The sequence below is a fragment of the Tachyglossus aculeatus genome, chromosome 7 (assembly GCF_015852505.1).
Source record: "Tachyglossus aculeatus isolate mTacAcu1 chromosome 7, mTacAcu1.pri, whole genome shotgun sequence".
NCBI lineage: Eukaryota > Metazoa > Chordata > Mammalia > Monotremata > Tachyglossidae > Tachyglossus > Tachyglossus aculeatus.
In genome coordinates, this window is record NC_052072.1 from 22,688,425 (window position 1) to 22,704,442 (window position 16,018).

The 16,018-nt window shown below is 46.5% G+C and overlaps 1 protein-coding gene across 1 annotated transcript in view; it reads left to right on the top strand.

Annotated features, from left to right (window-relative positions):
- The window catches only part of PLXNA2 (plexin A2), a 252,736-nt gene that overhangs the window by 192,026 nt on the left and 44,692 nt on the right, over nt 1-16,018 (top strand). The window contains exons 11-12 of the mRNA XM_038749116.1: nt 388-484; nt 4,079-4,269. Of these exons, the coding sequence (XP_038605044.1) occupies nt 388-484; nt 4,079-4,269 (288 nt within the window). The remainder of the gene's footprint in view (nt 1-387; nt 485-4,078; nt 4,270-16,018) is intronic.

Genomic DNA, 16,018 nt, shown 5'->3' on the forward strand with positions numbered 1-16,018 from the left:
GTAGTTAGGAGATAATCAGGTTGGACATAGTCCCTACCCACATATGGTTCAAAGTCTTAATCCCCATTTTACAGATGAGGTAAATGAGGCCCAGAGAAGTGAAGTGACTTGTCCGAAGTCACACAGCAGACAAGTGGTGGAGTCAGAATTAGAACCCAGGTCCTCTGACCCCCAGGCCCATGCTCTTTCCAAGCTGTTTCTTCCAAATTCCCCACACATGCTGCCAAGCCCTGCTCCCCATGGGATGAGGCCCACAAACCTTCCCCACACTTACACACTAGCACTCTCCACAATATCCTCAGAGATCCCTGGATGCTTGGCTGGAGGTGGGCAGGGGTCTCCACCCCCTCAGCCAGCCTATAGCCAGGCCCCTGCTCTTTCCCCCAGTACCTGTACGACGGTATGGATATCAGCAACCTGGCCGTGGATTTTGCAGTGGTGTGGAATGGGAATTTCATCATTGACAACCCTGAGGACATGAAAGGTAGATGGGTCCACTCGTTTATGGTGGCTGTTTGATCTCTGAATGACGCCGGGGGGATGGGGAGGGGGTGGTGGGCAGGAGTGGACAGAGCTGAATGGGAACACTGAATACATACCTGAGGCCAGCAGGACTGGAGAGTGATCTGAACACCACTGGCCTCTGCCAGGGCAATCAAAGGCCAACGTGTGGGGAAACATCGTCTGATCGCAACCAGAGCATCTGCTGTGGACTTCCTGCCTCACCCTGCCCCCAGCCCCCATCCTTGGGTTCATCTGACTTGTTTTCTGGCTCCAAGAGAAAGGCTTTGAAGTTTCCCATGGAACCTGATCCATTAGAAGGGTGGACAGGAAAGGCCTGCTAGGATCTCGGGCAAGTAAGGCATTATTTTCAGTCAGGCACTTTTGTAGGGGTTTATTTCTTCCCTTCTTCTCTTTCCCTCTTTCCCTCTCTTCCTCCCTCTCCTTCTCTCTCTCCCTCTCCCCCCACCTCTCTCCCTCTTTCTATATTTCTCTTCTCCCCCTCTCATCCTCTCCCTCTATCTCTTTATCTTCCCCTTTTCTCCCTCCCTTCCTCTCCTTCTCTTTCTCCCTTTCTCTCTCTCTCTCCCCCTTTTCTCCCTCTCCCCTTCTCTCTCCCTTACTTTATCTGTCCCTTTCTCTCATCCTTTTTTCTCTTTCTTTCCCTCTTCCTCTCCCCTTCTCTCTCCCTTACTTTATTTTCTCTCTCTCCCCCTTTTTCTCCTCCCTTTCTCTCTCCCTCTTTTATATCTTTCTTTGTCTCTCCATTTCTCTCTTTCTCCCACCATTTCTCTCTCTTTACTTCATTCTTCCTTTCTTTCCTTCTCTCTTTCTCCCTTTGTTTTCCTCCTGTGCTCCCCAGATCACCGCAAAAGAGGACCTCTTGTGATGTCAGCAGGATAAGGGCGAGGAGAAAGGAATAAGACAGCAAATAAGGCCCAGGGATAGGTATGTGGGAACATCAAAAATAGGTACCCATATGTTCTCCTTGGGAGCATTCAGAAGCCAGGTGACCCAAGGAGTTCATGTGTGACTCTGTGCCCAGTATGGGCACCCAAGAAGCTCTAGTGACCATCGGTCTCTCAAAACCAGATGGATATAAATTGGTAAAGCAAGGAAATTCCTAGGTCTCCAATCTCTAGTTTCCAAAAGAGATGACTCTTTCAGAGAACATGATGGAATTCTACTGCTCCCAGTTCCCAGGGTCAAATCCACTCTGGTCTTGGTGGAGAAAGTTTCTGCAGGTGGATGAGTTGGGCTCAGTTCCTGGAACTGGCACCTGGAACTCAGAGAAATACAGGTTCATGCATGTTGTCTTATCAGGGGTGGCTCAAACCTGAAGCTGTGAGACCTGGACAATAGAGAAGCAGCATGGCCTAGTGTCATTCAATCAGTCCAACATATTTACTGAACACCTACTGTATATAGAACACTCTACTAAGTGCTTGGGAGAGTACACTATAACAATAAACAGAAACCGTCCCTGCCCAAAATGAGCTTACATTCTAGAGAATAGAGCGCAGGCCTGGGAGTCAGAGGGACCTGGGTTCTAATACTAACTTCACCATTTGTCTGTTGTGTGACCTTGGGCAAGTCACTTAACTTCTCTGTGCCTCAGTTACCTCATCTCTAAAATGGAGATTAAGACTTTGAACCCCATGTGGGACATGGACTGTGTCCAACCTGATTAGTTTATACCTACTCCAGTGCTTAGAACAATGCCTGGAACATAATAAGCACTTAACAAATACCATTAGAAAAATACAACCTTAACCTCTCCCTTTCCTCTCTCCTCACCTCCACTGCCCATTGTCAGAAATTCCTGCTTTTGAACAGAGTTAGAACCATTGTCAAGAGCTCCCTGCAACGTCTCTGTAGTTGACTAGGGAATGGAGAGACCAGACTATTCCAGAAAATGCCCTCCTCCCAGTCACCAAGGGGTTTTTAATCTATCAATAAATCAATGATATTTATTGCATGCTTATTGTGTGCAGGGCATTGTACTAAGCTCTTGAGCAAAAGTACAACAGAGTTAATAGACATTATCCCTGCCCACAAGGAGCTTACACTCTTGATGGGGAAACAGACGTCCCCTGGCAGGGAGTCAAATGCATCCCAGTCTAGAGTGCCAGGGAGTGTCGGGGATGAGCTTACATACATTCCCTTCAGTAGGCCAGCAGGAAAGCCCCTGCCCCACCCCTGCATCCTGGAGCTGAAGTGCCAGCTAATGGGGTACACCAAGACATGAGCTTACTACAGGGCCTCTAAACTGTCAGCTCATTATGGGCAGGAAATATGTCTTCATTGTTATATTATACTCTCCCAAGCACTTAGTACAGTGCTTTGCACACAGTAAGTGCCCAATAAGTTTGATTGAATGAATGAAAGGGCCACTCTGTGCTCTCTGGAGGCGGGCCTGTTAGCTCTCCAGCTCTGTGTGCCTGGTTACTGGCTCAACCCACCAAATCCCAGCAGATCAGCCAACTGACTCATCTCTCTCCCCAATACCCGTCAGAGCTCCCAATGTAATTGAGTGCTCTGGGCTCATGGAAGCCAAGATCCCCAGGTTCTAGTCTGATGTACAGGGACTTGGGCAAGTCACTGAGTATCCCTGGCTCTCAATCAGTCAGTCATATTTATTAAGGGCTTACTCTGTGCAGAGCACTGTACTACTACTACTAATAATAATAGTTATGGTATTTATTAAGTACTTACTATGTGCCAAGCCCTGTTCTAAGCACTGGGGTAGATACAAGGTAAAGCACTAGGAAAATACAATGTAACAATAAGCAGACACATTCAGTTACCTCCTCTGTAAAATAGGGGATGAACCCCACATAGTGTATTTGTGTTTGGGATGGGTGCCGTAGATTTCCAGCTAGGCCTATTTTAGGGGGTTTGGGCCCTGTGGCCCAAGAAAAGTGCTCCTATTTCTGGAGCAGTATCAGATTTTTCAGGCTTGGGCCTGTCACATGACCAGGTCCCAGCTCAAGTGAGACCAGTGGGCCTAATATTCAACAGGAACCATCCCCAAAGCACAGTAGCCTCAGTCTCCTGGAACAAGTCCCCACATTCCAAGCAGGTCAATCAGTCAATCAATTGATTCTATTTATTCAACATTTACTGTGTGCAGAGCACTGTACTAAGCACTTGGGAGAGTACTACATAATGGAATTAGTTGGTAGACACAGTCCCTGCCCAAAGCAAGCTGACAGTCCAGCCGATTGAGTGTCCACGCTCCAGAGGCTGTTTGACAGAACCACCATATTTGAGGATCACGCAGTACACCGGAAGGTGTATACACATTCATCAGTTCCGGGCACTCCCATCCTGGTTTTCTGGAATCCAAGATAGGACAAAATGTATCCATTTCCACCTGTAGGGCATGGTTGGGTTTAGAGATGTAATGCTGGGTTGGGCAGGCGGCAGTGATGGAGATGGAGATTGGTACCCATGGGCTCCTGCAGCCGGGGCCGCAATGGAATCATGCTTAGTATAGTGCTCTGCACATAGTTAGTGCTCAATAAATATGGTTGAATGAATGAATCAATCAATCACTGTCCTCTTGGCCCCACAGTCCATCTGTACAAGTGTGCAGCCCAGCGGGAGAGCTGCGGGCTCTGCCTGAAGGCCGATCGGAAGTTTGAGTGTGGCTGGTGCAGTGGAGAGGGAAAATGTACCCTGCAGCAACACTGCTCCTCCCCCACCAGCCCCTGGCTCGACTGGTCCAGCCGCAAGGTCAAGTGTGCCAACCCCCGCATCACTGAGGTGAGTCCCTGGGGCAGGGGGAGACAACTGCCATGCCCACTTTCTAATAATAAATGCAGCATTCATTAAGTGCTTACTATGTGACCAGCACTGGGGTAGATACAAGGTAATCAGGTTGGGCACGGTCCCTGTCCTACAAGGGACTCCCAGTCTTGATTCCCATTTTACAGGTGAGGTAACTGAAGCACAAAGAAGTAACTTGTCCAGGGTCACACAGCAGACAAGTAGCAGAGCTGGGATTAGAACCCACGTCCTCTGACACTCAAGCCCGTGCTCTATCCACTAGGCAACACTGCTTCCCACCTTATTTTGGGCTGTCTCATTGATACATTTGGTGAAGATGAGTTGGTCAGGGTGGGTGTGCACTGAAGCAGGTATCGATGATGACAGTATTTGTTAAGCGCTTACTATGTGTCAAGTACCGTTCTAAGCACTGGGGTAGATATGAGCTAATCAAGTTGGATGTAGTCAATGTGGGCCTATTTTTGTGTCCTTGATGTGTGATTGAAAGGGGGCCACATGAGCAGGTCTGTGTGAGAAGTGGGCAGTGGTATATATCAGGTGGGTGACTCTTTGCGCTCATTCTTATGAGATGTAGATATGAGCAGACCTGGGTGCCCAGGTCAGGGAGCCGGAGAGAGTCCATCTTCCCTGCCAGGCCGACCGAGCCAGGCAGGGTTGAGAAATTGATTCCAGAGTGGGTGATGCCTCAGAGGACAGGCTTAGCTTCCCTCAGCAGAAATGTGATTTCAAGGACTGCAATTAGCTCAGAGTCACGAAGTTGAAAATGTAATGGGAGAGTAAAGGCAGGAAAACACATCAGCTTCTGTGCTGTTTTTCTGGGTTTTCTATGTCCCAACTTGTTTGTGCCTTTTAATGGGATGAAATGGGTAATTAGTTTTCCAGAAAAATGATTTTCCTGAATAGCAAATTACAAAGGCAGATGAATAGATAATGCCCGTGAAAACAGCAACGAGAGCTATCTTGATTGGTCCAGGAGAGGCCTAGGTGCACTTAACTTGAGGTGCATTGTCTCTCTGCTCATCATCCTGTTCCATTCTCTATTCAGGGACTGTCAATTGTGGTGGGAAACTAATTCTGTATTTCTCATGATAAAGATGTGCCAACGCTTAGGCAGGTGATCCTCATGGACTCCTGCATTGCCTCCTTCTGCCCCCACCCTCAACAGATTGAGAGTTCCGAGGGCAGTCTCAACTAACAGCAGCGTGGCTCAGTGGAAAGAGCACTTGGACGTTGGAGGGCTTTGGAGTCAGAGGTCATGAGTTCAAATCCCGGTTCCACCGCTTGTCAGCTGTGTGACTTTGGGCAAGTCACTTCACTTCTCTGTGCCTCAGTTACCTCATCTGTAAAAATGGGGATTAAGACTGTGAGCCCCCTGTGGGACAACCTGATCACCTTGTAACCTCCCCAGCTCTTAGAACAGTGCTTTGCACATAGTAAGTGCTTAATAAATGCCATTATTATTATTATTATTATTATTAATAACATCCTGTGCCTCAGTTTCCCTCAGGCCACCAAGAGTGCAGAGGATCTTTGGGCAGAGACCCCATGTCTATCCTGCAGCCCTGGGTAGTGGAGGAGTGAGAAGGGGGTCATGAGAATGAGACAATGACTCATTCATTCATTCATTCAATCATATTTATTGAATGCTTAATGTATGCAGAGCACTGTACTAAGCACTTGGGAGAGTACAATATAACAATAAACAGTTACATTCCCTGCACACAATGAGGGGGAGTTTAGAGGGGGAGAATAATAACTAATAACTGAAGTAGCTGACTAATAACTGAAACTCCACATGCCAGAAAATGGTGATCCCAAAGTCAGGTTGGGTCTACTCTGAACCAGAAAACCCTGAACCATCAGTAACTCAGTGGGGCAGGAGAAAGCAGCTAAGTCTTTCCAAGATGGGAGAAATCTACAGATAGGGTCCCATACATTCACTGAGTAGCTGCAGACAGTGGGGAAGCATCCGTGGTCAGTTAATCCATTAATGACATTTACTGAGCACTTACTGTGTAATATACAGTATTGATATTATATATCAAGTGCTCAGTAAATAGGATTGATTGGAAAGAAAGATGTGACAACAGGGGTCCCCGCTGCCTGGCAATGGTGGTCAGAGACACCGTCTTCTGCCCAGTACTTGTTCTGGGGGTCTCCCTTGGCATCGTCCTCCTCTCCCGCTGTCCGGGCTGGCTCAGACCCAGGAGCTGACCCCAAAGTCGGAGGATGGGGCTGCTCTACGATGCCTCTTGCACTGGCTTCCTAAGAGAGCTTCAGGAAGAGTTAATTCCAACTGGGCAGGGAAGACTCCTCCCTCCACCTCACCAAACCCCCAACTCACCGACCCCTTCTTCCCCCCAACCAGCAGGGAGGGCAATCCTACTCAGGCCTAGTAATCATCAAGCAATCAGTGGCACTTATTGAGCACCTATGGAGCACTGTCTTAAACCCTCAGGGGAGAACAATGTCTTCAGTGTCTCTTCCCCTTTGCATGCACACTCTCAATCTACAGGCTTCTCTGCTCAGAGAGGGGTCCCCCAGGCTGCATGGAGACTAATTAATCCTGTGACATAATTAGATTGTAATTGATTTTCCTAGCTAGTTGATCATCAAGGGGCCAGGGTCCTGAGCAAAGGGGCCTCCTGTTAGCTTTCTTCCCTGGGAGGTTGCTGCTGGCCTGAAATGCCCCCCAGAGGCACAGGTAATGACTGACAAGCCATAACAGCAGAAATGCCTGTAGCAAGGAGACCCTTCCACACCCCCCACCCCCAATCCATGGAAGTTCCTCTGCAGCCTAGGAGCCTCTACACTTATGTACATATCCATAATTTATTTATTTATATTAATATCTGTTTTACCCTCTAGACTGTAAGCTTGTTTTGGGCAGGGAACATGTCTACCAACTGTTGTATTACACTCTCACGAGCACTTAGTTCAGTACCCTGCAGGCAGCAAGCACTCAATAAATACATAGATTGATTGATCTGGACCCCCTTTATTGGGGGTCTCTACAGGCAGCATGGCTCATGGAAAGACCACAGGCTTGGGAGTCAGAGGTCATGGGTTCTAATCCTGGCTCCACCACTTGTCAGCTGGTGACTTTGGGCTAGTCACCTAACTTCTCTGGACCAGAGTTACCTCATCTGTAACATGGGGATTAAGACTGTGAGCCCCACTTGGGACAACCTGATCACCTTGTATTCCCCCCAGCGCTTAGAACAGTGCTTCGCACATAGTAAGCACTTAACAAATGCCATCATTATTATTATTATTACAGTGTGGTTTCACTGCAGCTCAAGCCACCCACATACAGTTTGTAGTCAGTCTATCACGGCCTGCTCCCTCTCTCATTCCCTTTGGACATTCCCATTAACAGAGAGAAGTTCCTGGAGATCCAAGGGTTAAAAAGAAAATGGTGACACTGAACTTAGCCTGAATCAGCTGATCTCGCCTCACGCTGTCTCCCTGAGACCTAGCATTGAGTCTTCTAAAAATGACTTTGGGAATGTGAAAGGGGAGGTACAGATTTTAGAAAAATGCTAAATAAGGCTGCATTTTTCCTCAGTGTTTTCTCTGCCCCCCCCCATTATCACTATGGTAACCAAGCCCACCCCTTATAGAGTCACCATTCCTGGCAGCTTCAGGTAGGATGAGACCCGGGAGCTATTGATTTCTTCTGTTTGCACAAACTCCCAGTTGGGACCCCTTCGAGGCTGGCCGTCTGTCCTCTCCAAGCCTGGCCTTGCTTTGAGAATGACTCTGTTCCTCCTGCTTCTCCCAGGAGCGGATCCCACAGTCCTCTCCTCAGCTATCACTTCAGACACCTGGATTCCTGTTACCTGCACAACCTCAAGCCCAGGAAAAATGTCATAGATTAGCTCCTTAGACATTCATTCATTTATTCAGTCAAATTCATTGAGCTCTTACTGTGTGCAGAGCACTATCCTAAGTGCTTGGTAAAGTCCAACAATAAACAGACACATTCCCTGCCCACAGTGAGCTTACAGTCTAAAGGAGGGAGGCAGACATCAATACAAATAAATAAATTACAAATATTAACATAAGTGTTGTGGAACTGGGAGGGGGGAAGAACAAAGGAAGCAAGTCAAGGTGACGCAGAAGGAAGTGGAAGAAAAGGAAAGGGGGGACCTAGTATGGGAAGGCCTCTTGGAGGGGATATGCCTTCAGTAAGTCTTTGAAGGGGGGGAGAGTAATTGTCGGATTTGAGGAGGGAGGGCATTCCAGGCCAGAGGCAGGAAGTGGGACAGGGGTTGGCCGTGCGACAGGCGAGAGCGAGGCACAGTGAGAAGGTTAGCACTAGAGGAGCGAAGTGTGCAGGCCGGGTTATAAAAGAGTAATGAGGCGAGGTAGGTGGGGGCAAGGTGGTGGGTTGCTTTATAGCCAATGGTGAGGAGTTTTTGTTTGATGCAGAGTTGGATGGGCAACCACTGGAGTGTTTTGAGGAGTGTGGTGACATGTCCTGAACATTTTTGTAGAAAAATGAACCGGGCAGCAGAGTGAAATATAGACTGGAATGGGAAGGGACAGGAGGCAGGGAGGTCATCAAGGAGGTTGATGCAGTAATCCAGGCGGGATCAGATGAGTGATTGTATTAACACACGTGTCTCCCAACTCTGTTATTCTGTACTCTCCCAAGCACTTAGTACAGTCATCATCAATAGAATTTATTGAGTGCTTACTGTGTGGAGAGCCCTGGACTAAGCGCTTGGGAGAGTACAATCCAATAGAGTTGGTAGACACATTCCCTGTGCTCTATATACAGTAAGCATTCAATAAAGACCACTAATAGATTGATTGATACCTGTATATATATATATATATATATATATATATATATATGTTTGTATGTATTTATTACTCTATTTTACTTGTACATATTCTATTTATTTTATTTTGTTAATATGTTTTGTTTTGTTCTCTGTCTCCCCCTTCTAGACTGTGAGCCCACTGTTGGGTAGGGACCGTCTCTATGTGTTGACAACTTGTACTTCCCAAGCACTTAGTACAGTGCTCTGCACACAGTAAGTGCTCAATAAATACAATTGAATGAATGAATGAATGAATGAATGAACATCCAAAATCTAGTTCCCCTCAGGCCCCGCACTGAGAAAACATCAAGGACCTTGTTCCTTAGCAACCCCAACACTTTTGTACATATCTGCAATTTATTTTAATGTCTGCCTCCCTGTCTAGACTAGAAGCTGCTGGTAAGTAGGGAACATGTCTACCAACTCTGTGGTATTGTACTCCCCCAAGTGCTAGGTATAGTGCTCTGCACACAGTAAGCTCAGTAAATACAATTGGATGAATAAAATACCATTGATTGATAGTGAAACCCCAAATAGGGGAGAGGCACCACCTTTCCCGAGCCTGAGTGGATGGAGTCAGTGCAGTAAGAACCACTAACTAGGGGGAGGAACTTCTCTGGAGCCAGAATGCCAGAGGTCTCTTCTCAAAGTTTGGCTCAGACACAACATCTCGGGAAATGCTCTTCTGGGTGGTCCTGCTGTTAAAAGCTTGATGAAAGCCACCAATGGATTACTACTATCAATCGTATTTATTGAGTGCTTACCAAGTGCAGCACTATACTAAGCTCTTGGGAGAAACAACATGACAGTGTTGATAGACATGTTTTCTGCCCACAATGAACACGCAGTCTACAGGGATTACTACATGTGTGCAAGCATCCAACTGTATTCACAAAAAGCACATCCACACTCATGCACACACATATATGAATCTTTACTTACCTCTGTGTGCTTGTTCACATTTGCTCAGCCTACCCAATCGATCAGTCAGCCAGTGGTATTTATTGAATGCTGTCTGTGCGCAGGGCACTATACTACGCATTTGGGTGAGTACAATCCTGTCAAGTTGGTTAGACTCGATCCCTGTCCTTAAGGATCTTACAGTCTGTTTTACAGCACGGATAGACACTTGGACACCAGTTTCAAAGAAACAATGTGGCCTAGTGGAATGAGCCCGGGCCAGGGAATCAGAGGACCTTAGTTCTAATCCAGGCTCCTCCACTTGTCTGCTGTATGACTTTGGGCAAGTCACTTAACTTCTCTGGGCCTCAATTACCTCATCTGTAAAATGGGGATTAAGATTGCAAGCTCTATGTGGGACTTGGATTGTGTCCAACCTGATTAGCTTTTTTCTACCCCTGTGCTTAGTACAGTGCCTGGCACATAGTAAGTGCTTAACAAATGCCATTAAAAAAAAAAAAAAACAAGACTTTACCTTGTAAAGTGGTTGCTGAGTGGTTCTTCAATCTTTAAACATTCCCCAGATTCACATCTTTCACCAGTCACCTGTCTACTGTGTGACCTCAGGCAAGTCACCTCACTTCTCTGTGCCTCAGTTACCTCATCTCTGTGCCTCAGTTACCTCATCTGTAAAATGGGGATTGAAACTGTGAGTCCCATGAGGGACAGGGACTGTGTCCAACCTGATTAGCTTGGATCTACCCAGTGCCTAGAACAGTGCTTGGCATGTACTAAGCACTTAACAAGTACCATAATTATTATCATTATAAATCTGGTGATAGGTCCTGGTCCTGTACACAGAGCATTGCAGAGCAATCTTCTTGAGCAGAAGGTCGGTAGTCACTTGCCCAGCAGGTCTGGGACCATTGTCTACCAATGCTAACTCTCAATAAATGGTAAATCAATGGTATTTAATGAGTGCTTTCTGTATGCAGAGCATTGTACTAAAAGCTTGGGAGAACACAGTATAATAGAGTTGGTGGGTGAGATCCCCACCCTCAAGGATCTTACAGTCTAGAGGGAGGGAAAGATGTTAAAATCAATTACAGGTAGAGGAAGTGGCAGAGTATTAGGATATGTACTTAAGTGATATAAATGCTTCGGGGTATAGACCCAAGTGCATAAACGATGCAGGAGGGAGGCTTCCTGGAGGACGCGTGCTTAGGTCAGTGCTCTGTACACAGCAATCACTCAATAAATACCATTGATGGACTGATTGATTCTACTCTGTTGCCACTATCCAAAAGCCCTGTGGTTGGCCAAGAAGTCATTCTGAGCTGGCAAATGCAGAGAAAATGAGGTCCCCTCCCTGACAGAATTTCCTGAGGCGAGGGCTTGTTAATTAAAAAATAAAGTCCACCCTGGGGATCGATCAGTGAGTCTCAGCACTGAAGCTGCCCTCCTGCCACCCACGGTGGGGAGGCCTTCCGGCTGCTTCCATGGGGGCCCATCAGACTTAATTTAGATGTTTTCCTGACGGGCGGATCAATGGGAAGTCTTGTTAAGCAAAGACTGGAGCCCCAGCTCCCTGATCCTGGATGATCTGACATCTCAAGTATGTTTGGCTGACCGGGAAGCCCGGAGGACCCCGAAACCAGTTGCCACCAGCTGGGGATCAGATTGCAACCCCGGTGCAGGCCGAGTGCTAGGGTGGGGTCCGTCCTCAGCCTGGACGCTTCTTACTAATTGATCAGTTGTATTTATTGAGCACTCACTGTTTGTGGAGCACTATACAAAGCACTTGGGAGAGTACAATAGAACAGAGTTGGTAGACACATTCCTTGCTCACAACGAGCTTTCAGTCTAGAGGGGGAGAGAGACATTAATAGAAATAATAAATTACAGAGATGTACATAAGTTCTATGGGGCTGAAGGAGGGGTGAAGAAAGGATGCAAATCCAAGTACCAGGGCGACACAAAAGGGAGTGGGAGAAGAGGAAATGAGGGCTTAGTCCGGGAAGTCCTCTTGGAGAGGAGGCACTTTTAAAAAGGCTTTGAAAGTGGGGAGAGTGATTGTCTGTTGGCTATGAAGGGGCGTTCCAGGCCAGAGAGAGGGTGTGGAAGAGAGTTCGGGGGCAAGATAGATGAGATTGAGGAATAATAATAATAGTAATAGTATTTGTTAAGCACTTATAAACACTGTAGGGATACAAGATGATCAGGTTGTCCCACGTGGGGCTCACAGTCTTAAACCCCATTTTACAGATGAGGTAACTGAGGCACTGCGAAGTAAGTGACTTGCCCAGTCACACAGCCGATAAATCGCTGAGCCAGGATTAGAACCCATGACCTCTGACTCCCAAACCTGTGCTCTTTCCAGTGAGCCATGCTGCTTCTCAATATAGTAAGTAGGTTGGCATTAAGTTGGCATTGGAGGTGTGAAGTGTGAGGGTTGGGCTATAGTAGGAGAGGATTGAGGTAAGGTAGGAGAGAGCAAGGTGAGTGAGTGCTTTAAAGCCAATGGTCAGGAGTTTCTGTTTGATACAGAAGTGGATGGGAAACCATCGGTGGTTCTTGAGGAGTGGGGGAACATGAATGGAATGGTTCTATCAACAAATGATCTGACCAGCAGAGAGAAGTATGGACTAGAGTGGGGAGAGAGAGAGAAGGCAGAGAGGTCAGCAAGGAGGCTGATGCAGTAATCAAGATAGGATAAGATAAATCCTTGGATTAACATGGGAGCAGTTTACATGGAGAGAAAAGAGCAGATTTTAGTGATACTGTAAAGGGTGAACCGGCAGGATTTAGTCATAGATTTTTTTACAGATATGAACGACACTCCACACAGGGAGATGGGGCAAGACCTGCAGTTCTTCGACTATGAGCAGTGCTTGCTGAGAGCCTGAAAGACTGATGTGGATGGATTTAGAAAAATAAAAAACTGCAAAAAACACTCCTCCTTGAAACAAAAAAATCCCAGGTCGTTGTCCGTAAAGGAGCCAGAATACAAGGCATCAGAAACATTATTGTTACTGCTGTTGTTACTGCTGTTATTATTAGTACTGTAATATGCACTTGGCAGAGTACAATAGAGTAAGTAGACCTGATCCCTGCCCTCAAAGAGCTTTCAATCTAGCAGGGGAGACAGATGCTAAAGTAAATTCAGATAGGGAAAGAAATTATATGGGGAGTTGTTCATAAGGACTGAGGGGAAGAGGGAGGGTGCGTATCCAAACTGGGCAGGTGTTTCTGTCCTAATTTTCCCCATTCCAGCGTGAAGATTTCAGCACCTCAGTCTACCACAGCCCTCACTTTCTGATTGGTTATTTTCCTATCCAGTGACTAGATTTCCTTCCCTTTTCCTCAGGGCTACAATCAATTAGTCAATCAATCAATGGTATATAGTGAGTGTTTAGTTTGTGCAGAGCACTGTACTAAGTGTTTGGGAGAGTACAATATAAAAGAGTTAACAGATGCATTACCTGCCCACAGTGAGTTGAGTCTAAAGGTGGAGACAGACAATAATATAAATAATTCATAATGTATAATTTAAAGGTATCTATGTAAGTGTTGTAGCGTTGAGGGTGGGGCAAATATCAAATTCCCAAAGGTCATAAATCCAAGTGCATAGATGACCCAGAAGGAAGAGGAAGCCTGGGAAAAGAGGGTTTAATCAGAGAAGGCCTTGTGGAGAAGATTGTGTGGAAACTTGAGACTGATGCCCTTTCTAATTTTTGTTCACTGCAGACCCAAAAGCTTAGTACAGTGCTCTGCACGCAGTAAGCATTCAATAAATACCATGGATGGGAGGACTGAGCATGCCTCAGCTGGTGCTGGAAAGAGTGGGATCCCAGCACCCTCTGTGTTACTCACGATGCTGCTTTGCAAACAGCTGCTTGCCTAGCGAACAATCATTTGGGCACACATAGCTCATTCTGTTCTTTGAAATCGGGACAGAGGGAGGTCGTCAGGAGCTGAGACAGGCTGGGAAACCTGTCTGTTGACTGGGACGTGGTCAGAGTTTATCTGCAAGGATGCACTAAAGCCCCGATTCTTTTTACCAAAAAACTCTTGACCCCCGGGGCAAAGGGTAGCCGCCTCCCAGCCAGTCACTCACAACCACAACCTCCAACTTCCCAGCAAAGAAATAGAGAAGTCAGCCAGCTTCCCGGAGCTCGAGCCAGATCTCTGATCTCCCGTTCATTTATTTGCAGGCCTCATTAATATAACATTGCCGCAACAAACAGCTAAAGGGGGATAGTGTCAGGATGAATAATGGAGCCACTCTGCTGAGATAACAATTAGGTTTTGAATGTACTATCAGTGAAGACAGAGCCAGAGAGGAATCACGCGGTGCCGGAGAGCTGGCGCTATGTTCAGGCTCTGGATTCCTGCTGAGCTCACAAGCTGGGTTCCGGCACACTCTGGAGAGCGAAGGTTGCGTGTGTGTGCACTGACAGGCACTTGTAGACACACACACACACACACACACACACACATACACACACACGATACCCCAGGCCTCGCGAGTGTACTCATTCATTCATTCAATCATATTTATTGAGTGCTTACTTTGTGCAGAGCACTGTACTAAGTACTTAAGCCTGTACAAACTCACAAACACACACACACACAAAGACACAAAGACACATATATACATCAATCAGTTGTATTTATTAAGTGCTTACCGTGTGTCGGGCAATGTGCCAAGCACTTGGGAATGTTTAGCACAACAATCTAACCAATACATTCTCTGCCCATAACAGGCTTAGAGTTCAGAGTGTGGGGACAGACACTAATATAAATAAATTATGACTATGTACATAAGTATTGTGCGACTGAGGGGAGAGGGTGGTGAATAAAGGGAGCAAGTCATGGTGATGAAGAAGGGAGCAGGAGAAAAGGAAATGAGGGCTTAGTCAGGGAAGGCCTCTTGAAAGAGATGTGCCTTCAGTAAGGGCTTTGAAGGTGAAGAGAGTAATGGTCTGTCAGATATGAAAAGGGAGAGCGTTCCAGGCCAGAGGCAGCACATGGGTGAGAGGTCGGTGGTGAGATAGCTGAGATTGAGTTACAGTGAGTAGGTTGACTTTAGAGGAGCAAAGTATGTGGGTTGGGTTGTAGTAGGAGAGTAGCAAGGTGAGACAGGAGGGGGTAAGGTGATTGAGTGTTTTAAAGCCGAAGGTAAGGAGTTTCTGTTTGCTGTGGAGTTGGATAGGCATCCACTGGAGGTTCTTGAGGAGTGAGAAAACGTGGACTGAATGTTTTTGTAGAAAAATTATCTGGGCAGCCGAGTGAAGTATGGATTGAAGTGGGGAGAGACAAGAGGAAGGGAGGTCAGCAAGTAAGCTGATACAGTAATCAAGGTGGGATAGGATAAGAGCTTGGATTAATCTGGTAGCAGTTTGGATAGAGAGGATTGTAGCAATATTGTGAAGATCAAACCGACAGGATTTAGTGATAGATTGAATATGTGGTTTGAATGAGAGAGAAGAGTCTGGGATAACCCCAAGGTTACGGGCTTGTGAGACAGGAAGGATGGTGGTGCTGTCTACAGTGAGGGGAAGTTCAGAGGGAAGACAGGGTTTGGGTGGGAAGATAAGGAGGTCTATTTTGAACATGTTAAGTTTGATGTGATGACAGGACATCCAAGTAGAGATGTCTTGAAGGCAGGAGGAAATGAGATAGTTGCCTGCTGTGTAACCTTGGGTAAGTCACTTCATTTCTCGGTGCCTCAGTTTCCTCATCTGGAAAATGGAGATTCAGTAGTTGTTCTTTTGAATAGTGAGCCCCTTGTGGGCTGTGTCCAGCCTGAATATCTTGTATCCTCCACAGTGCTTGGAACATAGTAAGTGCTTTACAATTATTATTATTATCATCATTATTATTATATACACCAACCTAGCACCTGTGATGCTGCATATCTCCCTTTTTTAAAAATGGTATTTGTTAAGTGTTTACTGTGTGCCAGACACTGTACTGAGCACTGGGGTAGA